The sequence below is a fragment of the Lentinus tigrinus genome (genome assembly GCF_003813185.1).
Source record: "Lentinus tigrinus ALCF2SS1-7 unplaced genomic scaffold L226scaffold_3, whole genome shotgun sequence".
NCBI lineage: Eukaryota > Fungi > Basidiomycota > Agaricomycetes > Polyporales > Polyporaceae > Lentinus > Lentinus tigrinus.
The window spans coordinates 1,011,438-1,038,233 of record NW_027137912.1 but is presented as its reverse complement, the minus strand read 5'-3'; the positions used below and the strand labels follow the sequence as shown (position 1 = coordinate 1,038,233).

Here is a 26,796-nt window from a genome sequence, read left to right as displayed (position 1 = left end):
CTAACAATTCTTTGCCGCTAAGTCAAAAATCGCGCGGGCGTGCCGTTCCAGTTTATGATCCCGAGGCCATCTCTTCGGGCATCGGCCATGATGCATGATGCATTGGCAGCCTAGGGGTCAACGCACTGTGTGGTTGTGCACACCGTCAATGTCATGGCGCAAGCAGTGCAGTTGTTGTTCTCCCACGGACCTCCCCTGCGATGGAAGGCAGGATAGTCAGCGGCTTCGGGCGCGGCGCCAGAGATCTCGGCATCCCCACCGCCAACCTCCCCGTCGACGACGAGCTGACACCATGGATCGCTGATATCAAGTCCGGGGTGTACTTTGGCTGGGCTTCCCTACGCCTACCGTCGTCACATCCAAACCAGCTCGCAACGATATCATCCAGCACCACTACGACCACTACGACGACAACCATGGGGTTCGGCGTATATCCCATGGTGATGTCGATCGGGCGCAACAACTTTTACAACAACACGACGCGGTCGGCCGAGGTGCACCTGTTCCACAAGTTCGACGCCGACTTCTACGGCGTCGAGATGCGGTGGACTGCGATGTAGCGCGTCAGAGCTTGGACCGCGAGGCCTGGGCATTGCGAGAGACGGGCAACGGCACGTTCGATGGGAGTTGGTTGGTGCGAGAAACAGCAGAGGCTGAATAGGCCGGTGTTGGATTTTGTGAGCGAGCGAGCGAGCGCTTGCTCGCAGCGTAGCGCGCCCGACGATTTTCGTGTGCGGATGGGCGCCTGATGCCCCATCCGTTTGCCTCTGTACCACGACGCTACCGTACAGGACAAGCGGAAATCTATCTACTTGCTTCACTCTGACGACGCTCGACGGTTTGCTCCAACAGCCGGATTGTACGTACACACAGTACAACGTAATGGGCTGGAATGCGTTGTTGATTTTTGCTCTACAGGAGACTGTCCATCAGCAACAGTGACAGTATCGAGAGGATCGCGAGCATTTGGTACCATGAATAAATACATCAGTTAGACTTCCAAAATGTATAGAGTTAGATTGCTTTCACTTCAAGATTGCACCGCTAATGTATCCAAACTTTGGAGTGCTCCCGGAAGGTAACGAACGTGACTAACACACACACCACATTGAGATCCTCAGCAACCTACATCATCGCCTGACAGCACTCCCGCGATCGTCCCCATAGATCAAACCACATGGGCGGCGCATCCAGCCCTCAAGGCCTCACATGTCACAGATCGGTCCTCTTGTTATACTTAGTCGACGCCGGGGGAATCCCAGCCTTCTGCATCTGCGCGGCCACGCGCTCCGCGCCTTCCATGACCCGCAGCAGGTTCCCGCCAGTGAGTCCGGCGAGATCAAACGCGTTCCATCCCCGCCTGTACAACTCAGCAACCTGTCCGACAGATGTTCGTAAGCCACCATGCGCTTCGATGTCATAAATACACCACTCTAGGTGACACATACCAAAGCGGGGTACTTCGATACGTCCTCGAGGCCAACAGGGACGTCCCCAATGCCATCGAAGTCACTGCCGAGGCCCACACTGCGGAGAGTAATCAGATACTGCATGCCGTCACAAGGTCAGCATCCGGACGTACTGCGCCTTCCCTGCAACCTTCGCGATGTGCTCAACGTGATCCGCAACGACTTTGACGTCCGCCTTGCCAGGGTCGGCCACGAAGAAGGGCGCGAAGTTGACCTGGATAGAGCAGGTCAGTCCTCTGGGTCATCACGGCTGGACAGCGGCAGCCTCACCATGACCACCGCATCCGTTTGGCCCTGTCCGAAGCCAATCAACTCAAGGATGTCATCTGGCACGTTACGGGGGACATTGTGAACGGCACGGGCGGATGAGTGGCTCCAGATGACGGGAGCCTTAGAGTACTTGATAGCCTGCCTCGCCGTGTCGTCGGAGGTATGGCTGAGGTCGACAAGCATACCGATGCGGTTCATCTCGTCAATTAGCCGATATCCCAGCTCGCTAAGTCCTCCATGGTACGGTTTGGGGTCTTCAAAGATACCGCAGGAGTCGGCGAACACGTTGTGGCAAGAATGCGTAAGCGTAACGTAGCGCACGCCGAGGTCGTAGTACGTCCGCAGCACCTGGATGGAGTTTCCGAGCTGGTGACCACTGGAAGTTATGTTAGTGGAGTCTTCACCTGTCGAACATCAACGACTTACCCCTCCACACCAAGCATAGATGCGATCTTACCCCTGCCAATAGCGACCTTGATGTCTGTGGACTTCATAGTCCACGCGAATGTCTGAAGACCCATGGATGAGCTTATCTCGCTGACTCTTTCACCAATTGACGCAAACGTGCCTCGGGATACTTCTGGATCAACAACCTCGCAATATCGATTTGTTCCAAAGTGTCACTGGGGAAAGGGGGCCGCTTCAGGAAGTGCGCAGTCATGCAACATATACATGAACGTACCGGACGCTCCAAGTCGCATTCAGGAAATCCTCTCCTTCCTCTCCGGCCTTCGGGCAGTCAGTATAGACGGACCAGAAGAAGCCGCCGACCTTGCCCTCCCTCAATCGAGGAATATCAACATGACCCTTGAACGGCTTCTCCAGGTCGACCGCAGACACGTTGTTCGCGAATGCTGAACGGACCAGTATGGGGAGATCTGTGTCCACGTATTGAGAAGTTCTATCATGTGCAACCCAAGGTGCTACCGACCTATGTGTCCGTCCTCGAATCTCGACTCAACACAATATTCACGCTTAGGGGACATGAAGGGTGCTCACAATAACGGGCGCACTGTTCATGATGTAGAGCGCGGCTTTTTCTGGGTCCTTCGGCAGACGGCCCACAACCCCCGTCACTTTGTCCCAGAGAAACAGCACAGTCACCAATGCGACGACAAACACGACGACGAGCACGGTGTAAATGATCCCGCGGATAGTGGCGAGGCGGCGGACGCGCTGGGCGGGGTCCTCGCGCTCGATGTTGCCTGTGCGCGCGAGGTTAGGGACGCCCTCGCCGAGGAGGGGAGCGGTTTCGCCGTTCTCTGGCATGGCGGTAGGAGACACAGGGAGGTTGGGCGACGAACAACGCGCTGATGGCGGCGGTTGGGAACTCGATGATGACTGTGACGCAACTCCGCCTCTCCGGCCCGGTCCTTGGCGCCCTTATTCTAGTACAAGCGACCCGTCGAGTGACAGACTCCATGAGTGTATCGACGCTAGCTACGTTCATAATATACATACGCCATGGCACAATCATAGGTTCTTCGCACGCGCAGCCTGCTCCTTCTTCCACCGTTTCTTCTGCACGGATGCCGCAGCCTTGTTGCCAAACAGGAACCGGGACGTCCGTTTGTCCGCTCCGGTCTTGCGTGATATCCTTGAGGAACCAGCAAACAGTATCTGGAAAGGAATGTCCAGGCCCAGGAGCAACGGTAAACGTCCCGTCAGCATCACGATGATATAGGAAGAAACATACAGCCCAGAAACCCCATCCACCGATAAGTCCTGTTCCTATGCATAGCAACATTCCGAGCGAGCCGACGGAAGTAGTGTTGTATGAGATAAAGGATATTAGGAGACATGCCGCAGACAGTGGCTCAAGTAAGGGGTGTCCCGGTGCACCCTGTCTCGTAGTTAGGTCTTCAGGGCTAGACGGCACCTGCGGAATCCGTTAAGATGCAAATCGACGAGAGTGGCAGACCGAAAACATACGTTGATGACTAAAGCAACAGCAATTGCACTCAAAATAATCCCGGTATTCCAGGCGAGGAAAGACTCCAAGGGTGTAGGAGTAGACCTTTCGGTGTCTGCGAGGAAGAGGACTAGCTTCGGCGCGCAGATCAAAGGGAGTGCAACAAGAGACAGCCTGACATGTATACGGATTATTGAGGGCGCGAGACGGGAAGAATATGAGACTCACAGCCCAGCAGAGGCCCACGCCCACGCTGAGATCACACCATCATCCTTCGGACCGTCCGTGGATGGTTGTTGCTCGTCCTCCTTTTCGTCTTCGGGGATCGCCGCATTGCGTTTCGAGAGGTCGTCTAGCTCGTAGTCACCGGCGGACGACATAGTGTTAGGCTCTGAGTAGGTGGTAGTATTAAGATGAGTAGCGTGTTCCGGACAGCTTGAGGCGGCGCTCAGGCTGCCACTACTAGTGCGACACGCTCCATGACGTCACGCGACGCGCCCGTGTGTCGTGTTCCCGCTTGTTTGTCCCTGTTAGGTTCAGCCAAGCCGTCGCCTTCATCGACTCAACGCCTCCCATCAACTTCTGGTAAGACTCGGACCCGCGATTAATTCCATCCTTGATAGTATCCATCATGCCCACCATTGTTTCTTTCACAGGCATCACGAATGTATTTGCGATACCCTCGTACAGATGCGGCACCGTCATACACAGAGTTCCTAAACGAATACCTCTTAGCCAACAAACCGGTCATTATCGGTCCATCGCTCATATCCTCGTGGGCCGCATTGTCACGATGGGTCAACGAAGACCTCAGCATTGACTGGGAGTACCTGAAGACTGCTTATGGCTCATGCGAGGTCACCGTTGCCGACTGCTCCACGCGTGACTTCAGCGACCAGAAGCGCGAGAAGATGCTCTTCCGCGATGTCGTCTCTCTCTGGCAATCCGGGAATGGACAATCATCATACGTGAAGGACTGGCACCTCGCCCGAACCCTTGCCACTACATCCTCTTCGCCCCCAGGCGAGGATGCGCTCAATCCCGACCCGTTCTACACGACCCCAGACATCTTCCGTGACGACTGGATGAATGCCTACTACTCCGCATACACAGAGGACGACTTCCGCTTCGTCTACGTCGGTGCGGCTGGAACATTCACCCCACTACATCGTGATGTCTACACGTCGTACTCGTGGTCGACGAACGTCTGCGGCCACAAGCGGTGGTGGCTCTTCCCTCCAGACCAGACGCACCTGCTCTTCCGCAAGGGTGGAGAAGAGCACCTCGAGACCGCATACGATGTGCGCAACGTTGATTCTAACCAGTACCCTCTCTTCAACCTGGCCAAACCCACAGTGGTCGAACAAGGTCCGGGGGAGACCATATTCGTGTCCGTTCTGTCACCCTTCCGACCTTATGAAGCATTCGTCACTTACTTGCGAATAGTCCCAGTGGATGGTACCACCAGGTGGAGAATCTCACCGCGTGCATCTCCATCAACCACAACTGGTGCAACTCCGTCAACCTCCCTTCGCTGTACGATTCCATGTGCGCCAAGGTCACAGAAGTTGAGCACGCCCTCGAGGACGTCAAGCAACTTCTATCCCAGTCAGCATCACCAGCGGCGACAGATGCTACATCTTCAGAGCCACACAAAGGCTGGGAGGATGAGTGGATCGCGATCGTGCAGGACGTTGTGGAGAAAGATGCCGGCTGGAAGTGCGTCTGTCACGAATCTGTCTATGCGTGATCACACTCTTACCTACACTCATTATCTGTTTCAAACTGTAGCTGGCTGACATTCTGGTGCATGGTTCGACATGCGCTGGCTCTCGCTATGGATCGCTTTGATCTAGCCAGCGAGACGCTTTGGCCACACACCCCTCGGGAGCTCATGCCGTCGCTACATTTCATCACAGAGCGAATACGAGCTTGTTGCGATGACTTCGTGAAACGACCACAACACGAGATAGCTCTGGTTCCTACGCTGAACACAGTGCTGGCCGATATACACCAACTCATAGACACGGCAGAATAGTGCAGAGGAGGGCAGCATATAGTGGCAGAGGCGCGGATAGTATACAATGTATTACAGCAAGCAACATGCACGATCATAACATATCAAGTTATCAAGTGTGACGATACAAAACTACAGTCCCAGAACTAGTGTGAGATGCAAAAGGTTTACATCCAAACATTGGAGCAACAGACAAGTGAGCGGTCAATCCACCGATGCATTCAACTTAGTACGGGTGGCCCCATCCATTCCCTTGGATCATCGCAGCACGCGACGGATGCACTCCTGGCGGCCCACCGGTGCCAGGCGGAGGCGGCTGACCATATCCGGGTGGAGGCTGCTGCCCATACCCAGGCGTCTGGAAACCTGCACCGTACTGCTGAGGTTGAGGATAGCCCGTGAACGACGGTGTGAATCCACCACCAGTGCCAGGGACGGGAGGCGGAGGCATGCCGGTAGGTCCATACGGATTGGGTGTTCGCCCAACCTGCCGCACGGACATGTGTCCCGGAGTTGCGTGCCCAGGCGCAGGTGTCCTGCCAGGTGTGCGCGCTCCAAACGGTGTTTTACCACCAGCCCCACCACCCAGACTGCTGTTGATCGACATGGATTTTTGCCTGAAATCTCATGAGACAACGAGCCGCGCCAATGGTGAATAGATATACATACCTAACTTTGAAGGCATCACAAAGCTCTGGCACACCAGCCGCGGGAGTGTCGAACAGGTAGTATGCTTCAGGAGTGACGCGCACCGGCTAAATTGGCTAATCAGAAGTTTGTGGCGCGCATATACAAGGGCAGAACATACCCATGTCTGTACTGTTGAGTTTTTGTTGGCGAGATAGCAGAGGTTGAAGTGCCCAGGCCGCTTGCGGTTGAGGGTGAAGCCATAAGCGCTCTTCGACGGATTCGCAGCGACGAAGTTCCTTAGGAATAGGTCTATGGTAGAGCGGAATATTAGCACTGGGAGACAGGGGTTGGTGACATATACGCACGAAGGTCGTCCTCCGTCCCGGGCTTGAACTTCTCATGCATCATGAGCTCCTCGACCTTCCTCGCCATCGCCTGGACGTGATTGACAATCAACTCGTCCAGATCGGAGAACTGATGTGTCCCATCGACAATGAGCTTCGAGCCCACCGTCTGACCTGTAGGATCCGCGTTGGGCTCCACGACATCTGTGATGGTACATGAGCGTTCTGCGCATCCAGGAGCTTTGGGAAAGACTCACCTATATGCTGATAGAGCTTGTCATCGACCTTCCAAGTCACAGCAAGGTGATTGTGACCCTTCGACGATGGACGAATGACAACGTCACCACGCTGCTGCTTCTCGAGATATTGCTCCGCCTGCGCCGCGTTGAAGTTGTGGAAGTTTGGGTGCTTGATCACCCGACGCGTCCGGTCGACCTCCGCTCGCTTCTTGCGCGCTTGCATCTCGTTGTCGCGGTCAGCCTGCGTGTAGTTCCAATGCTCGTCGTGCTTGACACGACGAAACTGGCTATCGCCGGCAGCGACATCGGTCTCGCGAGCGGAGAGCTCGACACTGAAGGTATCGTTGGGAAGGTCCATGATAGTTTTGACGATGACACCAGAGAGTGTCTGCCCCGGCTTGCAAACCGTATCGCAGTCAACCTCGGCGTCCGTGAGATACCTCTTTGCGATACTGCCTTCGACACCCGAGTCGAGACGGACTGCAACGAATTGACTCTTGACGCGCACTGCTTGAACGGAGACGATGAGACCGGTGAGGAGGGTCCGTTCGGTCTCCCCTGTGAGCATGGTCAAGACCTGCCAAGCTGTGGGCTGAACGAACGGTTCACGCCTCTCGCCATAGGGTCTGAGAAGCTCTCCGCGGATGACGTTCAGGGTATGACGCTTCTTATCTTGATTGGTCCTGTACATGTTGACCGCGAAGTCGTCCAAATTGAGCTCGTCAAGCTTCTTCTCGTTATCCTCGTCCGACATGATTACCGAGACAACGTGAGAAGGGTGCTCGTCGTGAACATCTTCCTCGTCCAACTCCAGGGCGTCCGTGGCCATCTTCCGCGCAAGCTCGTAGTCTTCTGGATGGACACGGGTACTGTCGAGTGGATCGGGGACATCGATCTCTTCTCCATGTCGATTCTTCGCAGGCTTCGGTTCAGAGTCTTGGATGATGCGCAGGAACGCGGCGGCGTTGATGAAGATCTTGGTCGTCAAGAGGCCGTTCTTGATGAATTGGTCCCGGTTGACAAGATTGCCTCCCTGCAAGTTAGCAATAAGTTATCAAGGGTCTAGTGACACAACGAAAGAACACGAGCCATGGACGCAATTTTCTTGACCAACACTTGCGCCTTCCGTGGTCCAAGACCGGCGACGAATTGCAGCAAATGCTGGTAGTACGGATCGGTCACAGCCCTGTTGATGTCGACGCCAACTTTGTTGACCACGTCAACGAGTGTGCGCTCCAAGGCGGAGAGCAGCTTCTCTTTGGGAACCTAGAGGCAGATCAGTATCAGACACATACACGATATAATGTTACTTACCAATTGCTGGAATTCCTCCTCGAACGTGATCGCAGAGATATCCGAGCCCAGCGCGGCGTACTCATTGAGCGGACTTTGCACGTACCGAGCTAGACCGACGCAATACTTGCTCAGGGTCGAAAGAGCACTGAAGTCTTCATCAGCACGTCGACTATGCTGGTACAACCGGGCAACCTCGTCGTGCACGTAAATGACCGGGGTACTAAGGGAGTCGTTGGGCTGAGAAGACTCGCCCCAACCGCCACCGCTGGTCCCGTCGTTTTCGTTGGAGTCATTGGTCTTCCCCAATAGCTCCTTGACGCGGCGCGCGAGCTTCGTCGTGGCGATACTGAAGCCACCGATACCGATGACGTCGGGGGCGCGACGTTTGATGATATCCATGAATTCATCCTGGTTCTCCGGCGTGAAGAGGTTGTCGAGTTTAGTATGCTCTCGCAACCGTCCGGCTTCGTCGAGGAAGACGAGAGCAATCGAATCCTTGTGTGGATCACCTTTTCCCCAGGACATGGCCAGCACGGAAGGAGTATCTCCTCTCTTCTTATCTGGATCGCGACCAAGGAAAGGGGCGACGTCGATACGCTGCAAGAGATGCAAACTTACTCAGTATCAAGTGAGAATTGAGATAAGGAAGCACTCTGCCTACTCACCTCGCGGAGAGTTTGGGCGCACTGACGAGCGAGATAGTCCTCACTCTCCTCGCGAATCCACTCACGAGTCCACTTCACTCCAACAGGCAAGAGATGCTGCTCGAGTGCCTCCTGGACAACCCGCGAACGCTCCTCGTTCCAAGCTCGTGCCGTGTCACTGAAACTGTCCGACGCGAATGCATCGTTGAGCTTGCGTTCGTAAGTGGACTTGGCTTCTGGAGACAGCGTGACGGATACAGTGACGAGGTGGTCTGCCTCTGCGGCCAGAATATTGAGGAACTGTGGCGATTGGAGCATATCAGCTGCATTCTTGTTGTGCAGATACTTGAAGTTCTGTGGAAGTCGTCAGTGTCGGTCCCGTCGAATACACTGAAATCTCACATAGTATGGATGATGCTCGTCAATCTTCGAAACACCACGCTCTGTAGGAAGCACAGACACAAGGGCGCTTCGCTTAAACGCGTTGCGGATCTCTTGACGCAGGAGGGGATCCTTGCCCAGTTCAGTCGCGATGATCATCCTGGCTCTTGCTAGCAACTCGTCAGCGGGTTGCGCACGCGTCGCATCAGGGTCGACAAATTGCTCGGCATAGGCGAGAGGGTTCAACTCTTGTTCCTCGACGAAGTGAGTGTTGTGACCCGCAATGAAGTTTTGTACGACTTCATGCGATCGAATCCCGAAACCCTGTGAGACTAGTCAGATACAGAAGGTCAACCCATGAGCTGACTGCGTACCTCTGCAAGCTTGGATGCAATCGTCTTCTTGGCGAGTTCGTATGCGGAGACGCGACTAGGCATCTTGTGCTTCCGGGCCTCGGGTTGCTCTTCGTCGTCGTGGAACTGAATATCGAAGTTACTCTTCTTGTTGTCCCTGTACTTCATGCCTAGCCACTCGGTCGCATCAGCTGCCATCTCCGCCGTCTCCACCCTCTGCCGGACCACGTTCTCGAAGTATTCGTCGGAGGCACCTAGACGACCATAAAGTGCATCCAATGCTCCTCGCCGCTCGATGAGAGAGCGGTACTTCTGACCAAGTGCATAGATCCGCCATAGGTCCTCCAAGGAGAGTAGTTCGATCTGAAGCTTTGCGTTGTCGGGGTCGAAGTACGAGATATAATCTCGCTTGTGCATCCAGATATAGGGGACTTCGAACTCTTGCACGAAAATGTACCTGAGGGCGCTGGTGATAGCTTCAACCAACTGAGGAAGATACCGATGGTACTGGCCATCTCCACGGAAGAAGTCGCGCTCTTTGCGACTTGAAAGTCGGGTGATGACCCAAGTAGCAGCCTCGTCGAGGTCGTTCTCTGTGAGTTCCTTGTGCATGGACAAGGTGGAGGAGGAAGATAAGGCGGAGGTGGCGAGCTGCATGCGTTCTGGGATGTCCTGAGCTCGTATGAGGTCGTCGTCCTCTGTCAACATCCGCGCTCGAATCTCCGAGGGTTCGAAGACCTAAGGAAAGATCAGTGGACTGTGTACACAGTGAATGCGCATGACGCACGTCTTGGTACTTCATCTCCGGTTTGAGCTGCTCCTCTTCATAACCTGCGTCCTCGTCGTCGACCAACGCCCAGTCGTACTCATGCCCGTCACCAAAGACTTCATGAATCTCGTCCCATGCACTACGAAACAGTCAATATCACCCTTGTGAGAAGAACGAGCAGTACTCACTTCGCATCGATACCGGCAAGCTCTGGTCGGGAGCCCATTGCCCTCCTCCTGGCCTTCTCCAACCGTCGCTTCTCTCTTCGCTTCGCTTCTCGTTCCTGTTCATCCATGGCGCCCCCGTCCTCTTCCTCATCTTCGTATTCAATGAAGTTGTCCATGTCGTCCATGTCAACGTCGTCGTCGTCGTCACGGCCCGCAGCTGCCCGCTCGTCGTCCCAGATATTGTGAATATCTTGAACGCGTGGATAGGTGTCGTCGTCCATGTCCTCGTCAGACGACTCGACAACATTCCTGTGCCTAGAGGATGAGGCAGCCGGAGGAGACTCCTCTCGAGGACGACCTTTGGTAAGCCGGCGACCGAAGGTGCCCCCGGTATTCTCCTCCAACAACTCCAGGTCATCTTCGTCTAGGCCTTCGTCCTCGTCCTCGCCTTACATGCACAGCATGAGAAAAAGCCACACAACCTGAACCTGAACACTCACTTCTGTGATGGTGACGCTTCTTGCGCCTCTTGCGCCTTTTGCGTCTCTCCTCCTCTTCGTCGTCCGGCTCCTCATCTTCATCCTCGTCAACAATGAAGCCTTCCCGTATCCGCCTCTCCTCCTCCGCGTCTTCCTCTGGTTCCTCGGAGCTGTCGCCTGAGTCGTGGCCTACGACTGCTTCACCTTCCTCCTCCTGACCACTTGCTTCCATAGGATCGTCGTCTTCTTCTCGATGTGCGTGGTCGTGTTCGCGAGTTGGGGAGGACATGGTGGTAAGAATGAAAGCGCGGCGAGACCACCGACCGGGGCGAAGGTCCAACCTCAAGCAGCAAGGACGTGACTTTGCTAAGTCCTGCTTATGAATCTGGAAATATATCTGACCTGATTCCTTATATGTCGACAATGCTGTCCATAATCGGAGTTGTAATTCAACAGGTTTACGTAATTTATGTACCTCATTGAAGTCTCTCCCTCCCTGTCACCGACTCGCCTCTTCCTCGCTTGACTATCTCTATGGACTTTCTGCGTCTTGCTCTTGACGAAGCGCGAAAGTGCACACCTGCTCCGACCGCATTCTGTGTGGGTTGTGTGTTGACTGCGACGTACCCCCCCGATGCCGCCCAACCGGTCATCCTTGCTCGAGGATACTCTCGAGAACTTCCAGGCAACACTCATGCGGAGGCGAATGCCCTGACGAAAGCTCGTCAGCTCTCAGAGGCGGAGCTCCTTGAACTGTTTCCAGACGCCTCTCATCCACTCACCATCGATACAATCCTGTCCCACGCCGACATCTACACCACGATGGAACCCTGTTCTATTCGCACATCGGGCCTTGCAGCCTGCGCAGACGCAGTCATCGCTGCAGGTCTCAAGCGTTGCTTCATCGGCGTTGGCGAACCGGACGATTTCGTCCATTGTGAGGGTGCCCGAAAGCTAAAGGAGGCTGGTGTCGAAGTGATTTGGCTAGAAGGCATGGAGAAGGAGTGTCTCGAGGTCGCGAGGATGGGGAGGGAATAATGATATTGCGGTTTACAACACAGGAAGATTGGGTAAGTACATTACATGCATGTACAGTGAAGTGCATCTCGCTTTGATTCGCCCAAGGCATCTTTGACCAATGCAGCCCACTCCTCCAGTATTTGCTTCGCATGTCTCTGATGGAGGACCGTCTGGGAATATTCAATGGACATGACGACCTTATCGGTCTCTTGCACAACGGCAATGTCGACCATGATGTCGTCCTATATGAACGATCAGCGACTTAACGGAGCCGAGGTAGTACCTTCCTACGAACCTGGAGCAAATCCGTAACTCGCATCTGCCCGATAGTTGAAGTTGCTCCCGCAGGAACATCGGGTATATAGTAAGGGATCTAAACAGATACGTCAATTCACGATTCGAGGACATCGATGGAAACACCTACACCAAGTGGCTCCAAAAGGACATTGGTCGACTTCTCCAGCTCCGGCGCGATTTTGACGATGTTGATGAAAACATTCGAGAGCGGCTCGTGCCTGCCGACCCACTCGTGAACCTTCACTAATCGACTTTGCTCCACCACCGCAGACCGAGCCTGCAACACGTCTTGGATCTGTTTCGCGAGCGCGAGAATATTCTCGCCTTGCGCATCGGGGATACTGAAGGGTAGCACGTTGATGCATGGGCAGGCGAGACGTTCGACATCATGTACATCACCGGTCCTCCCGGAGTGCCAAAGAGAGAATGTAGGGGCACCGCGGCCAGCGTGATTGGACTGGACACGGGCCCAGCAGGCAAGGAAAATGCTCTGCAAAGAGACGGCGAGTTCTCGGGAACGCTGGTCCAGCTTCTCTGCGCCGGATATCGCAGCTGTGTCGGTGTAGACGTCACGTCCAGTCGAGGCCTTGTGGCAAAGACGAGGGAAGGGTGCAGGCTTCTCCGAGAACGCGGCCTTCCAGTACTGCTTCTGTACACGTTCACCGTCAGGACCAGGCAATGCGAACCTGATGAAGCTGTCCAGGTCGTTGGAACTCTGCGGATCTTCGCCCTTGTAGAGACGCATGAGGTCGTCGAGGAGGAGCTGGAGACTCCAGGCGTCATATTGGAAGTGATGCAGATGGATGAGCAGGTACTCTGCTTCCGGAGAATGAAGGAAGAGAGCTCGGGAGATCGGACGGTCGATGGAAGGCGGCTGAGAGACAAGGTCCTTCATGCGCTTCTGCACTGCGTTCAAGGGATCTGTTGAAGAGTCCAATTCTTCGTTCCTCCAGGATAGCGAGAGGGCGTCCGGCTTGAAGATAACTAACTTCGGCGTGCCAGACGTCGGATCGTAGACAAATGTTGAGCGTAACACAGCGTGTCTGCGTAGGAGCCGATACCATGCATCCTGCAGTTTGGACGCATTGACACCCTTCGCCAGGCGATATCCGAACACGTGCTGGAAGCGGGAGCCCCCGCTGCGCTGCCACATCCCAATCAACCACTCCATGCCCGCTGAAGCGTGCGTCACCCGTTCAACTTCATCAACCACATGGGGTTGAACTAGACTGGTCCAGACCTTCCGCGGCAGCTCGACGACCGGAGCTGCGGCATGCCCGTTCCCGTTCGCGGATGCATAGCCATTCGTCGCAGGAAGGCTAACATCCCTGGCCTTCTTCAGAACGTCGCTGACAGTTCTGCTCTGAACGACATCGGCAGCAGTCAGACGCAGACCGACACGTCGACTCTTAGCTACGATTTGAACCGCAGTTATAGAGTCGATGCCAAGCGCAGCGAGATGAGAGTGAGGGTGGATCTTAGACGGCTCGACCTTAGTCGTAGTGGCTAGGATCTCCCGAAACTTGTCGAAGCGACTGTCGAGTGCAGAGTCGACCGCCTCAGGTTCTTCAGGAATATGACCATTACCCTCGGATGGAGTGTGCTCCGGTATGTCGGGCAGACCGGTATACCATGTGCTGTCCGGGCGCCGAACGATGTCGCACAGGAAGGCGGCGTACTGATCCACGAGTTGACGGAATTCCGCCGCTCCGGCGATGCTCGACATACAAGCTGCCTCCACAACGAAGCCCGTTTCGTGAAGCTCGATGTTGAGGGGATACTAGAAAATCCACGTCAGTCGCATATCTGTTTGGATGCGCACAAGAACTCACCTGGACGCTGATATCTTCGACGTCGTCACCCTCGAAGACCCACAGGGCATCTTGCTTGGACTCGAGCGACTCTTGCTTAGGCTGATACACGAACAAACTGTCCCAGAGATTCGACAGGCCAAGCTCCCGTTGTATGGATCGCAAGGAAGCATGCTGCCAAGGCATACTGGCGATATTTGCGTTATGAAGTCGCTTCAGGAGTTCTCTGTTGCTCGCGTCTCCGTAGAAGCGGACACGGCATGGAACGGTGTTCTGACGCATCAATAGTCCTTCAGCTCACGTCGTATCATGTTGATATAGGGTACACTCACGAGCATAGGCCCTATAACCTCTTCCGCACCTGGAACATCGCGACCGGAGACGACTCTGCCGAACACAACGTCCCGCCGTTGAGTCAGGACAGCGAGAAGCTTGGCAAAAGCGGTCTGCCCGATGCACTGGGGCGTCACTTCGGCTCCACGACAGACTTGACGGATCTCCTCTTCAGTGAGATGAACGGGCAAGGAGACTTGGTGAACGACAGGATTCTCGGACGCTGTCCTTGGAACAGGCGCACTGCGAAGGTCTCGCAGGGTTCTAACCCAGAATGATGTCCCGTTCCTCTCCTGCCAGAGCAGGCGAGGCAGAAGTTGGTGGTACTGATTGGTGGTCTGGAGGTCGATGGCGTGGTATAGCTGCTGCACAGCGTCGAACAACTTCGCGATCGCGAGACCATCGTAAAGCGCGTGATGCAGGACAAGAACCAGACGATGACCATCGCCAGGAACAGCAGACTTGAGGAGATGGAGGAAGATAGGTGGGCAGCGGAAAAGGTTCTCCTCGTCGGAGACATCCGTGAATGGGTTCAGAGCCTCAACAAGGTTCGTCGCGGGATCATAGTCGGACTCAGACCACTGGATGGAGGGAGAGGAATGGATGACCTGTGCCCAGACGCCCAAGCTAGGAACGAAGTGGAAGGATGTTCGTAGCATGTCAAACATGCTGATCGCCTTCCTCCAGGCTTCCCGTAGGCGGCCCACATCGACGCCATGAGCAAGACGCAATGGGAATAGGTGAACGTATAGTCGGCCGTGAGAGCTGATAGTCTACATAATACTATCAATCCCAACAAAGGATGCGACGAGAACGCCGATGACGTACCTGGGACAACATGCCAGCCTGTAGAACGGTGGTAGGATAGAACTTCACTGCGTCCTCCGAAGAGAACTTGATGGCTTCCGTATCAAGAGCCTTCTCCAGCTCCTGGCATTCAGCTGCGAACTCAGCATCGGAGAGATGATTGTCCTTTTGGCCACCGGTAGACTTGGCTTTCTGGATGTAAGCCGCCAACCGGAGAGGCGTAGATAACCTCATGATGTCAGCAGAAGACAATCCAAGGCCAGCCGCTGTAAGTTTGCGGCTCAAGCCTACAGACTTGATAGAGTCGAGGCCGAGGGAAAGAAGTGATGTGTCGTTCTTGACAAAGTCCAAGTCGATGTGGAGGAACTGCGCTGCAATGGTGCGAATGCTAGAGACGGTAGCTTCGTCAACGTCGGACAGATCCTCGGCGCTCTCCGAGGGCGCATCAGCGTCTGGCGCCGGAGACGGCACCGAGAGACTGCGTCCGCCACCAACCAAGTCCCAACCCCAATCGCTGGATTGAGCGATGTGAACCGCCGTTTCTTCAAGCTGCCCAAGAATATCGTCGACCACGGAAGGCGAGACATCAGAGGAGGTGAACGCCGCATGAACCATAGCTCGATCTTGCTCAGGATCCAAGACCACTTCGATGGCAAGAATGTACTGCGGTTATGTCAGCGTCATTCTTCGACACCGACAATAGTATCGAACGTACGTCTGGTTCCGGATTCTGACTATCCAGCACACTCCACAGCTCGCTCGAACCATGTTCCTTGTACGAGACAGAGAACAGAGTGTCGAACAAGGACCCATCGCGGTGCGCGACCCACTTCTGAATGCGGCTGAGTGGGACGTGCTCGAACTCGCTCACACGTGCGATATCATCCTGCACTGCCTGAAGTGCCTTGGCAGGTTCGTTGAGACGAACACGGGCAGGGACCACGGTGATCATGGGGCAGATAGTGGTCTCGATGCTGTCCACAGGTATCGTTCTTCCGGCACGGATCACCTGTGTACAAGTCAGCGAAAGGCACAAACAATGAGAATTTTCAGACGTACTCCGAATACAACATCGTCATTGCCGTACAAGTCCTTCGCGAGCAGGGAGGCATACGCGCACATAAGGAGAGCTTGAACTGTCACGTGCCGCCCAGCGGCCTTAGCTTGTAGTTCCGACAACGTCATGGAGAACGTGCGCGACGTGACTTCAGCCGTACGAGAAGAAGCCGTTCGGTTCAACAGGCGTTGCCACGGGTAGTCCTTGAGATATGATGACCAAAATGCTTCTGCGGAGCGGCTATCGACCGTGCCGAGGTGATCCAGGATACTGCGAAGAGGGGCAGAAGGCAACTGAGGGCGCTGCTCGTACAGTCGTTCAAGGTCCTGGAGAAGTACGGGCAGAGATATCCCGTCATACAGAGCATGATGGATGGACAATGCGATGTAGGTGTTGGCAGAGTCGCGAGTATGGAAGACAGAAAGTCGGACAGGAGGGACCTTGGAGACACCGACGTTGAGCTCCCTGGAAATGGACGCGGCCTCCTGCTCTGTGAAGTAACGCTGGAAGCCAGCTTCGTCGCAATCGTCGATCTCTTTCTCGGAAGTTTGTGCATCGTATGTACCCGACCGCAGGATCACCTGAACAAGCTCGCTTCCAAAGTGGAAGACCGTCCTGATGAGGAGATGCATGAGTATGAACCACACGGACGGGGAAGAAAGACGAGACACACCGAAGCATCTCATGAAGCGCAACTAGTTCTCTCCACGCGCCACGGAGTTTCTCGACAGAAACCTCCGGCCCTAGGCGCAGGAGAACATGCTGCACATACATGGTAGGCGCATTGACAGAGCGGAACAAGACGCCTTCCTGGACAGGGAGGGGCGGCAGGAGGGCCTCGATGGTGTCAACCGAGTACGCGCCCTCGACCTCTCCCCGGACTCGATCTGCGAACTGCTGGACAGTCGAGGACTGCTCTCCAGCCACAGCAGCCGTCTGGCCCCCTTCCACTATCGCTGCGATAGCGCTGACAAGCGGAGCCTGCATAATTCGCGGGGGCGAAACCTTGACCTCGAACGTCCTCCGCAGGTCAGCTGCAAAACGGGCGACGGCCAAGGAATCCACGCCACACTCGAAGAGGTTCGTTTCCGGTCCGAGACGCTCGACGGGGATCTTGACGTATGGTTCCAGCACGCCCAGCACCTTCCGTTCTAGGTCGGTGGGTTCTCTCCGCGGTTCCTTCGAAGACGCCGCAGACTTCGACCCAGCCATCAGCCCGGTAAGAGCCGTCATGTCCAGTTCGAGGAAGAACGCGGTGAGAACTTTCGCATCGGCTTTACCGTTGGAACTCAGGGGAATGAAGTTCAGAGGTACGATATGGCTGGGGCGCATGTAACTCGCGAGTTCGCGCTCGCTAGCACTCCGCAGCTTCTGCAGGAGGCCATCCGGCGGCGAGGCAAGGCAAGGCTTCCCGCCCTTGCGCGTGGACACCGGTACGGAGGAGTCCCAGGCCACAAAGGAAACGAGCTGTTCCACCCCAATAGCCGGATGCTTCGCGAGGACGGTGATGACGTCGAGCGTGTACGCGGGGGCCGCGGCGCTGCGCAGGATCGATGAGATACCTTCCGACTCGATACGCACACCACGAAGCTTGATCTGCGTGTCGATACGACCCATGATCTCGAGTGTGGCGTCATGCGTCATGCGGACTAGATCTCCAGTGCGGTACGCCCATCGATCCGTGCCATCGTCGGGAAACTTGAGGAAGGACTTCTCGGTAAGGTCCGGACGACCGACGTAACCACGCCCCACCAAGGGACCCTCAACAACGAGCTCGCCCGGCGCGCCACGAAGAACGATATCCATGTTCTCATCCACAATGTAGGCGGCGACGTTGGCAAAGGTGTGCCCGATGTTCGCTCGCGGAGTATCCTTGTCCATCATGCGTGCCGCGCACCCGATGGTGACTTCGCTCGGGCTATGTGACCACGAGTGAGCGGCGTTGCAGATACACGGCATAGATGTGCACGCACCCATAGAAGTTGGCAAGCTTGACCTTGGGATGGTCAGCCCATCGGTCCAAGATCTACGTGAATGGTATCAAGACCACGAAAGTTTGGAAAACTAAACACATACCGCATCGCTCATTTTCTCACCTCCACTGGCGAGATACCGCAAAACGATACCCTGTCCTTCGTCCTCCTCTTCTTGCACAGCGGACATTGTCGCTTCGATAAGACTGGGTACAATACCGACATGCGAAATGCGCAGGTTTTTGATGTAGTAAGGAAGATCTTCTAGCAGCAGAGAACGCGGCGCCGCGAGTATCGGGATGCCAACCGCGAGCGGTATCATGATCTCAGCGATGTGCACGTCGAAGGCGACAGCTGTTGCACAGGATGAGTGCCCGAGAGAAGACAGCTACGTGACACACTCACAGGCCACGGACAAGTAGTTGACCCTCCCTGCAGGCGCAATCTCGGCTGAAGCGCAGAACTGGCTCAAGGCCCATACGGCTTCGGTCAGGCCTCGGTGTGTCAGGATGCAGCCCTTGGGCGTCCCGGTTGTTCCTAGATACGGATTAGCTACCGCATGACATGAGCAGTGAAGACACTCACCAGAAGTGTATAGAATGTAAGCATCGTCCTCTAGCAATGGCACCATCAGTGCTTCTGAGCTTTGCTCGTCGATCGCCTTCTGCGTCGCGGGCTCCTGAACGTCTATGGCAATGTCCCCAAGTGACGAGAAGCATGGAATGTCGGAAGTCGATAGGATGAATTGTGCGTTTGAGTCTCTAGCGATGAAATGCTGTCTCTCGAGAGGGAGTTCTGCGTCAATCTAACAAGTCACGTGAAGGTTGAATTGTTGCGTTTCCTCAACATAAGGCATAGGCGTACCGGCACATAGCACCCGCCCGCTCGGAGTGTCCCAATGAAGGCGATATGGAAGAGTATGTCCCGCTTCATGCAAATGGCAACGGAACGGCCCTTCTCCAGGCCGATGGAGAGCAACCAGCGGCCAAACTGGTTAGCCCTGTGCTCCAGTTCGGCATTCGTGATAGTATCCGGTGTGTAGTTGGTGATAGGAACGTCGGTGGAGAGGTCCGCATACCAACGCACGGCGACGGCGTCAGGATTCTCGATCGCACGTAACGTGAGGTGATCAGTGGCGTATGTCGTCGGCGGGACTAGGTAGTATCTTTCGCATCGTTCCTGAGAGTCGTGTTTTTCGTATGAAGACGTTAGGTTAATGGGAAGATGAGGAAGGGACGCTAGCGGAGATGTGGGGTCCGCCGAGGCATGTTCGTCAAGCGCGACCACCTGCGACAAAAACAGCTTGCATTGGGAAGGGTGGCAGATGCGCTCGGAGATGGTAACACCTAATTTGGCCTCGTCCTCTTCGAATCGCACGACCAGAGGGAACTGTCCGAGAAGGTTTGGACTTGGGAGCGCTCCCGCGCTAACCAAAGCCAGGGCGGGCGACTGCTTCGGAGTGAGGTCGAGTGCACGCCTCAGCGCATCGGGCTGAACTCTGGGCCAAGAGGGATCCGCAAGGGCTTCGGCGACGGCCTTGGAAGCGTCCTCCCAGGATTGACCATCGGTCCACGTTACTCTCACCGGAAGCACTCCTTCCCCTTCCCCGTCCGCCAAACATATCAACACGTCTGGACAGGCGCAGTACGCACCAAGAACCCGACCGATCGCGGCAACAACTCTGGACAGCGGGGTCGGGACGTTCTGCGGTAAAGACAGCGAGACCGACTGAGTTGTATCGGGGGCGAAGCGCCGGGAAGAGAGATCCGGGAAGTCTTGGTGCCTATAGCCTGCGAGGATCTGCTCCAAGTCGGCCCTTCGAACTGGCGCGCCAGCGGTGGGAGCGGGCTCTGGGACGGTAGGAGACGCGGGTGACATCGCGGACGGTGCTGGGTGAACGAACGGTACGGATGAGTGCTCGGTCCGAGTAGGCGTGTACGTGACAGGATGGGCAAAGTTAAAATAAGGCTCACCTTCACAACGCAAATAACTCTGCGCAAGACGCGTTCTAGAGAGGAAGGGAGGCAGACGAGGAGGAGAGTACTTCAACAATCATACGTTGGGGAGCTCTGGAGACCGCGTTCGGAGCCGAGAAGGTTGCAGGAGAGCTTCCGGGCTGGTTCCTGCGCATGTGCCGGCGAAAGGCAGCTCGGACAAGCCGGGTGTTGCGCCAAGATCGGTCATAACGTCCGCAATCTTCGAGGGGATGACAGGATTGTATTCCAGGAGGGCCGAGAGGCGGTAAGGGCCATGCGGAAAGCGAGGCGGGATGACGAAGTGAGATGGGATTGGGTCGTGCTGGGTGGAGAAGGGCAAGAGAGCACGATAGGCGGGTGATCTTATCTAATCTGATTGTCAGGGGGCCGCTAAGCGAGCGGTGATAAGATGATGCACCGGGCCCGGGTGATCTAATCAGATAAAGCGAGAGTTCTGATCAGGCGTGGACTTTGGCTTTCCCCTACGACGAACGACTGCTCCCCGGGACGGTCCTCTTGGCCAGAGTTCCTGTAACCTCTCGGGAGGGCCTTCCTCCGCGGTGCGCATGGCCTGGGCATCTCTCTTTCTCACCAGGTTTTCCCCTCCGATGGCTCTCTTCCGGATCCGCATCCGTCCTCAGACACCTCTGCCGGGCATGCACGACCCTGGACACCACGGTTCCCCGCTGGGGAGGGGAAAGGGCGTGATTGTCATGCCGCCCGAGCCAATGGTACTCACAATTCTGTCGCCACTTCCGACCGCTCTATAAAGGGTTTGGGTGCGAAACTTGCTGCCGAAGAACCGCATCGGCTGTCCCCTCCTCCCTCCACCAGCTCTAATCGCTCTCTGCCTCCGAGCTTCTACGATGGCCGCTCCAACAGCCCCCGCAACTATCTACGATGTTATAGGCCTCGGCTTTGGCCCCGCCAACGTCGCCATAGCTGGCGCTATCGTCGACAAGTGGGCGACCTCGCGCTCCGGGGATACCACGGTGAGCCACTATCCCCACTGCTATCGCCTCGCGCGCTTGCTCACAGTTATCTGCCAATGCTCCGTGCATCAGTGTCATGCGCCACTGCAGCAGGTGCTCTTCATCGAGAAGCAACCAGAGTTTAGATGGCATCCCGGCATGCTCCTTCCCAATTCACGGATGCAGATCAGGTATGCGCTCGCGGACTTCCTGGATCGGAACGAGGTGGCTAATCTTCGCATCCAGCTTCCTGAAGGATCTTGCCACCCTCCGCTCTCCTCAGTCATCCATTACCTTCCTTGCCTATCTCCATTCGCAGGGCAGGCTGCTGCCGTTCATCAACCGCGGGAGCTTTACTCCGACGCGTCGAGAGTATGCGGACTACCTCTCCTGGGCAGCGGATTCCGTCCAGAAAAGCGGCATTCAGGTGCAGTACGGAGAGGAGGTCGTCGGTGTTACCCGTCTCGATGATGGGACGATCGAGGTTCGCAGTCGCAATGTCGCGACCGGGGAGGAATTCCGCAGGGTTACAAGTACGTCTTCATTAATCCTTGGCGTTCAACGGAATATAGCCTGAGCGTCCTTACTTAGGAAACCTGATTATCTCACCGGGCGGTACGCCCAAACTTCCCCCGGCCCTGTCCATTCACTGGCCGCACCCTCGTATCTTCCACAGTTCTGCCTACATCTCTTCTGCGGACTCCTTCTTCGCTTCTATACCTCAAACCTCGGAGCCGCTACGGATCGCTGTCATCGGCGCCGGGCAGTCGGCAACCGAGGTTCTCCTTGACTTGCAAAGTCGGTTGAACACCCTCGCCTTACCAGCCGGGAAGAAGCACGTGCTGGACATGATCTTCCGGAAGGGATCGTTGAAGCCGAGTGACGACTCGCCGTTTTCGAATGAGATATTCGATCCTGCTTGTGAGTCTGCACACTCGTACTCCATATCCACCCCGGCGCTAACACGCACATAGCCACCGACTTCATGTTCGGACTGCCTACTCAGCGTGACCGTCAACAAGTCCTCCGAGAGTACGACCCCACCAATTACAGTGTCGTGAACATCAACACGATCGAATCTGTGAGTAGACCAGGACTTCAGCTGGACTCGACTCGAATGCTCACTCATGTCCTGTAGTTGTACGAAGTCATGTACCACCAAAAGCTGCTGGATGGCATCAAGGCCCGAACGGGTCGCGACGAGTCTAACCACACTCGCATCACTCTCCATCCGCATACATCTATCTACGCCGCAGACATCATCCCTCCTAGCCTCGAAACTTCCGCCACGAACGATGCCATCAAGCTCACGCTCCACGGCGTCCTCACCCGTGCCGTCTCCCAAAAGACCTATGACGCCGTTTTCTGCGGAACGGGTTACGATCGCGATTCGTGGACGCGCCTCCTCGCATCGTCCAACCTCGCGGAGCACTTCGGCATCAAGTCGTCTCCCATCGAGCTGGTCGCAGAGTCGGAGGCGGCAGCCTCGATGCCCCTCTTCGCAGACCTCGAAGACATGGAGTCGCGTGGGTCTTCGTCATCAACGGACGGCTTCTCGACCCCTCCGACCCCAGATACCCCCCACTCAAGTCACTCGCCGCTCGCAGGAGGGTCGCAGCGCTCGAAGGTGCGCATCTCGCGGACGTACCGCCTGCTCTCGGATAAGGAGAGCAAGGGCGAGGCTGCGAGCCCGCTCGATGCTCGCGTATATCTGCAGGGCTGCACGCAACCGACGCATGGTTTGAGCGAGTCCTTGTTGAGCATCTTGGGCGTGCGTGCTGGTCTTGTTGTCGACGAGTTGTGTAATTCCGCAGATACCAGGAGTCGTTGCAGCCTGTAGGATGTATCCAGTTGTACTATACCAAAAACTAGCTAGGCGAAGACGAATGACATAGTACTTATAGTTTGGGAACCCACTCATTATCGATGGACCTAAACACAAGAAAAAGATTCACTGTATACTGAATCCCTGCCGAATGTACGAAGGTCCACGATAGGTCACATACTGCTGGTGATCTATCGGACGGGAGAAGGTGACGGTCTGATTGAACTGTGTGATTAAGTTTGTGTGTATGGTACATATGGGTCCAAGTCGGTGTCAGCTCCCTTCCACTGCCAGCTGAGAGTGAACATGCGGCATGCAACGTAAGGATTCACAGAGCCACGGGCTTGGTAGCGACAAAGAAATTTGAGGTGGTGCATATCAATTTGAGTCCATGCCAGCGATCATAGTAGGTTGCCGGTTGCGATGTTGAATGTGCCGATCCGAATGTCAGAAAATGTTGAGTGCACTGCGTAGTTGAGTCGGTGCCTGGTCGACACGGCCCGGGTGTCGCTCGCTCGAGATCATGCAAGACGGTTTGCTGGAGCTTTGAAGGATATGCAGTGAACAACGTGTGGTAGAGAAAGTGCGAATCGAACCGTGGAAGGGTCAGGTCACCGTCAGCCAACGTCTCCTGGTGATGGAGCAGCGTATAGGAGTTGTGACGAGCGAGTGGCGCGGGAGACGAACATGAAGCCGGCGGAACGACCCGCTTGAAGCACTGATGGCGGCCGGGCGGGTGCGGCGCATCAGCCAACCATCGACTCCGAGAGCGCGGCATGGCCGCCTCTCTGAGGGACAATGACTGCCCTCGGCTGCCTTCTGCTTCGCAACCATCGTTGTAATCTGCGCTTTCTTGCTATACTCTGGACGCCATGAACTCTGTCACACTGTATGTCAGCTTCCTGGAACCCCATCCCACACTACGCACCACTACCAGTCGAAGAGTCAAAGTTGAAGTCTCGGTTTCGCGCAAGAACTAGTCGCTTTGATTGGTGTGCATTGGGCGCATACGTCCCGGCTACAGCGAGTGTTGGCGTTGGCAGCAGCTGGATGGCTGGATTGCGGTGTGTCGCGTTCTCGAAGCTGCGGTGGTCAGGCAATTTTCTCTCTCATGCACGCAAAAGACTACGTGCGCCGCGCTATCTCCTACCAGTGGAAGCATGCTGAAGGTTGAATCCTGTTCGCCCGGCCTTCCATGGCTGAAAGACTTGATCCACCCACCTCCGACGCGGGGACTGACGAGCGACCACTCGATGTGGACCCGAATGGTGAGTGTTCGTTCTCCTTCTCATGTATTTGCATACGGATGCATCTTCCGGAGCCTGCCATGTTGTTTTCCTTCAAAGCATGTCTTGCGCAAGCCGGCCGTAGTGCAGGCTATGATCCCGCTAGTCGTGATTATGCCAGTAGACTCTGGCGCAAGTCTCGACACCACCGCACTTCGTACGCAGCGAAAAAATAAGCTCTGATAGCGCACGAAGGCGAATCCTGTGTATTGTATATATCATTGAACAAGGTGAATCATGCGCTCTTGGCTTAACTTGAACTTGAAGGACTCACCTTCGAGTCAGCCCTACTCGAGGGTGTGACAAGGCGTGACGCTTGTCACGCCCTGTCACATCCGAGGACGGTCGATCGACGAATGTGCGCCACCATGTAATGCGGGGTAACGCGTCCACGGAATTGTCCTACGGAGTTGCAATGCATAAAACCATGCATGACAATAGTCTTGAATGGAAAGAGGGGAATGATGAGACACAAGTGATGTACTCACCTCTGTCCCAACTGCGCTACGTCAGTCCAATCTCCGGTAAACCAGCCGTTCCTCCGTCCGGGGGAAGTACGTGTGTGTCTCATGGTACAGGTCCTTCCTTGAGGAGACACGATGCTTTCTCGAGCTGTGAACACGAGCACCAAGTAGAACAATGGTCCTGGAACCTGGACGTACCGAAAACACCAGTCTCGGGGCCGAGTGCCCAATTGCTCGTTCGCTACGCCTTCTGATACCTCGGTCTCTATTGAAGGTTTGTATCTCCTCGTGTTGTTTGTTCTACTGCGTGCGTCGTGCCAGCTCGAGGGTGTCGGGAGACGCTGCATGGTGGTTGGTCGACAAGCCTTGCACCCTCGGGGAACAGTGGTCGGCGCGCCGCGCTGTTGTCGGAGAAGCGCGAGCAACTCGCACTCCCAGTTGATGCGGCTTTGCTTTTTACGCAAAGCTCATTTACCCACGTCCTTCGCGCATTTATATTGGAGGGTCTGCGTCGTCCTTCGCATTTCGCCTCTTTCCCCCTTCTCTGTCCTCCCTTTGCCCTCCCCGCCCCCTTCCTCAAATATATTCGTTCCTCACTCGCGCATACGCGCGGGGCACTACTCAAACTACGTCTCATGTACAGCGCCATGTCTCGGAAGCCTGACCCTCCCTTCCCCTCCTTCACCACTGTGTCGTATGAGCTTCAAAGCGACACGCTGAAGCTCCCTGCTTACCGAGAGAGCTTCCTCTTGCGTTACCATCCCTATCCCCAGACGCGTCGACGGAACACAACGGCTTCGTTAATGGTGAGCGCTCCTGTTGAAGACGCGTCGTGAGTACTGCTTGATTGCGGGCCAAACAGAAAACAATGGATTGCAGGTACTCTGAAGCCCCCGTCGCGCAGGGGATTCAGGCAGCGAGCAACGTGAGTTGGCGTTGAGTCGTTGAGATATCACGACACAATTGACATTGCAACTGTGCAGCCTACTTGCGATGAAGCGGCCAACTTAGCTGCCGTCGTGCATGAGGTCGAAGCCGACGCGGGGGGGCCCAACATCAAACGCAAGCGGAGCCTCACTTCTCTCATTATCGTACGTGACGTGACTTCTTTGGCGACTTCGTGTCTCTTGACGACAACCCCGCAGGATCTTGCCTTCCTTTTGCGTTACAAGCTTCGTCCTGCCCTGAAGGCCGGTACCAATGCTTGAGCTTGTTGTTTTGCCTTTCTTGAGTTCCTACGTGAACCGTCCGATCGTTCTTGTCTTACATATATCCCGCTCGCACGTACCCAGTCAGCGACATATTTCTTGCTTATTTTCGCGTAATGAGGAGTACTTGTATCTATAGCTGTTGTCCTAGGTCGGCATGATATCATCTTGCTTGTAGAATGGTCTCGAGTCGTCGCGCGTGCTTTCGAATGGATCGTCTTGTATATGCTGCAGTCCTCGTACATGTGCGGTCCTACGTCTTGTAATGTCCATTGTGGACTTGAGGTGGACACCTCCGTACCTTCGCGGACTTCCGGGCATGACTTGGTGGCCGATACGGAGTTTGCGGACTAACTTCCGGCGCCATGCCTACACTGCAATGACACGCTCAGACACGCGACTTCGCAAGACATGCTCACGCAATTGAGTTCTGTCAATGTAGTCAATCTTGGATTTCGAGCAGTCTTGAGTCTGAACGTCTTGGAATTTGGCAGTTTGAAGCCCACATTGACCTTCACGCCGTTTTCGTGGCAATCTAGCAGGGCACACGCTTAGGGACGACGTTGAAATGTTGACCCTTGAGGCTGTTTGAGGCCTTCATGGACTTGAGGATGTGCAGTATTTGAAGCAGACCGTTGAGGTTTTTCAAAAGTCTTGGCACAGTGTTGGGGCAGATATGTCGGACAGCAACACGCGATATACAGGGGAAAGCGTTGTAGAGATGACACGTCGACGAACGAGATGATTGTCGGAACCGAGGACACGGGCGCCTGTGAGCATGGTTATATGGTGGGGCTA

General features: G+C 55.4%; 10 protein-coding genes across 10 annotated transcripts; 5 read left to right on the top strand and 5 right to left on the bottom strand.

Moving 5' to 3' along the window:
* Positions 1 to 161: 161 nt before the first annotated feature.
* L226DRAFT_530281 (riboflavin kinase) lies at positions 162 to 613 on the top strand. Its single transcript, XM_067679816.1, has one exon. The coding sequence runs from the start codon at positions 201 to 203 to the stop codon at positions 558 to 560; it is 360 nt and encodes a 119-aa protein (XP_067540663.1). The 5' UTR covers positions 162 to 200; the 3' UTR covers positions 561 to 613.
* Positions 614 to 835: 222 nt separating this feature from the next.
* L226DRAFT_530280 (uncharacterized protein) lies at positions 836 to 3,053 on the bottom strand. The gene is made up of 9 exons (XM_067679815.1): positions 2,739 to 3,053; positions 2,671 to 2,683; positions 2,422 to 2,617; positions 2,308 to 2,362; positions 2,166 to 2,248; positions 1,740 to 2,115; positions 1,583 to 1,683; positions 1,449 to 1,527; positions 836 to 1,377 (listed from the first exon to the last, which is right to left on the bottom strand). Exons 1-9 carry the CDS (start codon positions 3,006 to 3,008, stop codon positions 1,213 to 1,215), a joined length of 1,338 nt encoding a protein of 445 aa, XP_067540662.1. The 5' UTR covers positions 3,009 to 3,053; the 3' UTR covers positions 836 to 1,212.
* Positions 3,054 to 3,078: 25 nt separating this feature from the next.
* L226DRAFT_609053 (uncharacterized protein) lies at positions 3,079 to 4,074 on the bottom strand. The gene is made up of 4 exons (XM_067686017.1): positions 3,880 to 4,074; positions 3,672 to 3,825; positions 3,436 to 3,618; positions 3,079 to 3,359 (listed from the first exon to the last, which is right to left on the bottom strand). Exons 1-4 carry the CDS (start codon positions 4,029 to 4,031, stop codon positions 3,213 to 3,215), a joined length of 636 nt encoding a protein of 211 aa, XP_067540661.1. The 5' UTR covers positions 4,032 to 4,074; the 3' UTR covers positions 3,079 to 3,212.
* Positions 4,075 to 4,208: 134 nt separating this feature from the next.
* Positions 4,209 to 5,792, top strand: L226DRAFT_190130 (Clavaminate synthase-like protein). Its single transcript, XM_067672758.1, has 4 exons — positions 4,209 to 4,236; positions 4,308 to 5,041; positions 5,098 to 5,370; positions 5,443 to 5,792. The coding sequence occupies exons 2-4, from the start codon at positions 4,317 to 4,319 to the stop codon at positions 5,687 to 5,689; spliced, it is 1,245 nt and encodes a 414-aa protein (XP_067540660.1). The 5' UTR covers positions 4,209 to 4,236; positions 4,308 to 4,316; the 3' UTR covers positions 5,690 to 5,792.
* L226DRAFT_530278 (transcription elongation factor SPT6) lies at positions 5,635 to 11,328 on the bottom strand. Its single transcript, XM_067679814.1, has 13 exons — positions 10,992 to 11,328; positions 10,513 to 10,939; positions 10,343 to 10,463; positions 9,577 to 10,293; positions 9,224 to 9,526; positions 8,843 to 9,175; positions 8,196 to 8,774; positions 7,971 to 8,147; positions 6,900 to 7,914; positions 6,664 to 6,846; positions 6,477 to 6,607; positions 6,338 to 6,423; positions 5,635 to 6,285 (listed from the first exon to the last, which is right to left on the bottom strand). Exons 1-13 carry the CDS (start codon positions 11,257 to 11,259, stop codon positions 5,895 to 5,897), a joined length of 4,731 nt encoding a protein of 1,576 aa, XP_067540659.1. The 5' UTR covers positions 11,260 to 11,328; the 3' UTR covers positions 5,635 to 5,894.
* Positions 11,329 to 11,473: 145 nt separating this feature from the next.
* On the top strand, positions 11,474 to 12,173 carry L226DRAFT_530277 (cytidine deaminase-like protein). Its single transcript, XM_067679813.1, has one exon. The coding sequence runs from the start codon at positions 11,505 to 11,507 to the stop codon at positions 12,006 to 12,008; it is 504 nt and encodes a 167-aa protein (XP_067540658.1). The 5' UTR covers positions 11,474 to 11,504; the 3' UTR covers positions 12,009 to 12,173.
* L226DRAFT_530275 (peptide synthetase) lies at positions 11,994 to 20,553 on the bottom strand. The gene is made up of 15 exons (XM_067679812.1): positions 20,242 to 20,553; positions 19,133 to 20,157; positions 18,854 to 19,073; positions 18,674 to 18,805; positions 18,372 to 18,622; positions 18,269 to 18,321; positions 16,969 to 18,213; positions 16,298 to 16,910; positions 15,954 to 16,247; positions 15,260 to 15,901; positions 14,431 to 15,204; positions 14,120 to 14,371; positions 12,415 to 14,067; positions 12,286 to 12,363; positions 11,994 to 12,232 (listed from the first exon to the last, which is right to left on the bottom strand). Exons 2-15 carry the CDS (start codon positions 20,144 to 20,146, stop codon positions 12,050 to 12,052), a joined length of 7,404 nt encoding a protein of 2,467 aa, XP_067540657.1. The 5' UTR covers positions 20,147 to 20,157; positions 20,242 to 20,553; the 3' UTR covers positions 11,994 to 12,049.
* A 172-nt stretch (positions 20,554 to 20,725) lies between these two features.
* On the top strand, positions 20,726 to 23,134 carry L226DRAFT_609049 (lysine/ornithine N-monooxygenase). The gene is made up of 6 exons (XM_067686016.1): positions 20,726 to 21,236; positions 21,309 to 21,406; positions 21,462 to 21,748; positions 21,807 to 22,136; positions 22,190 to 22,296; positions 22,354 to 23,134. Exons 1-6 carry the CDS (start codon positions 21,111 to 21,113, stop codon positions 23,053 to 23,055), a joined length of 1,650 nt encoding a protein of 549 aa, XP_067540656.1. The 5' UTR covers positions 20,726 to 21,110; the 3' UTR covers positions 23,056 to 23,134.
* A 25-nt stretch (positions 23,135 to 23,159) lies between these two features.
* On the bottom strand, positions 23,160 to 24,027 carry L226DRAFT_190031 (uncharacterized protein). The gene has a single exon (XM_067672757.1). The coding sequence runs from the start codon at positions 23,816 to 23,818 to the stop codon at positions 23,369 to 23,371; it is 450 nt and encodes a 149-aa protein (XP_067540655.1). The 5' UTR covers positions 23,819 to 24,027; the 3' UTR covers positions 23,160 to 23,368.
* A 1,026-nt stretch (positions 24,028 to 25,053) lies between these two features.
* On the top strand, positions 25,054 to 26,151 carry L226DRAFT_530271 (uncharacterized protein). Its single transcript, XM_067679811.1, has 4 exons — positions 25,054 to 25,596; positions 25,653 to 25,715; positions 25,774 to 25,881; positions 25,936 to 26,151. Exons 1-4 carry the CDS (start codon positions 25,438 to 25,440, stop codon positions 25,996 to 25,998), a joined length of 393 nt encoding a protein of 130 aa, XP_067540654.1. The 5' UTR covers positions 25,054 to 25,437; the 3' UTR covers positions 25,999 to 26,151.
* The last annotated feature ends 645 nt before the right edge of the window (positions 26,152 to 26,796 follow it).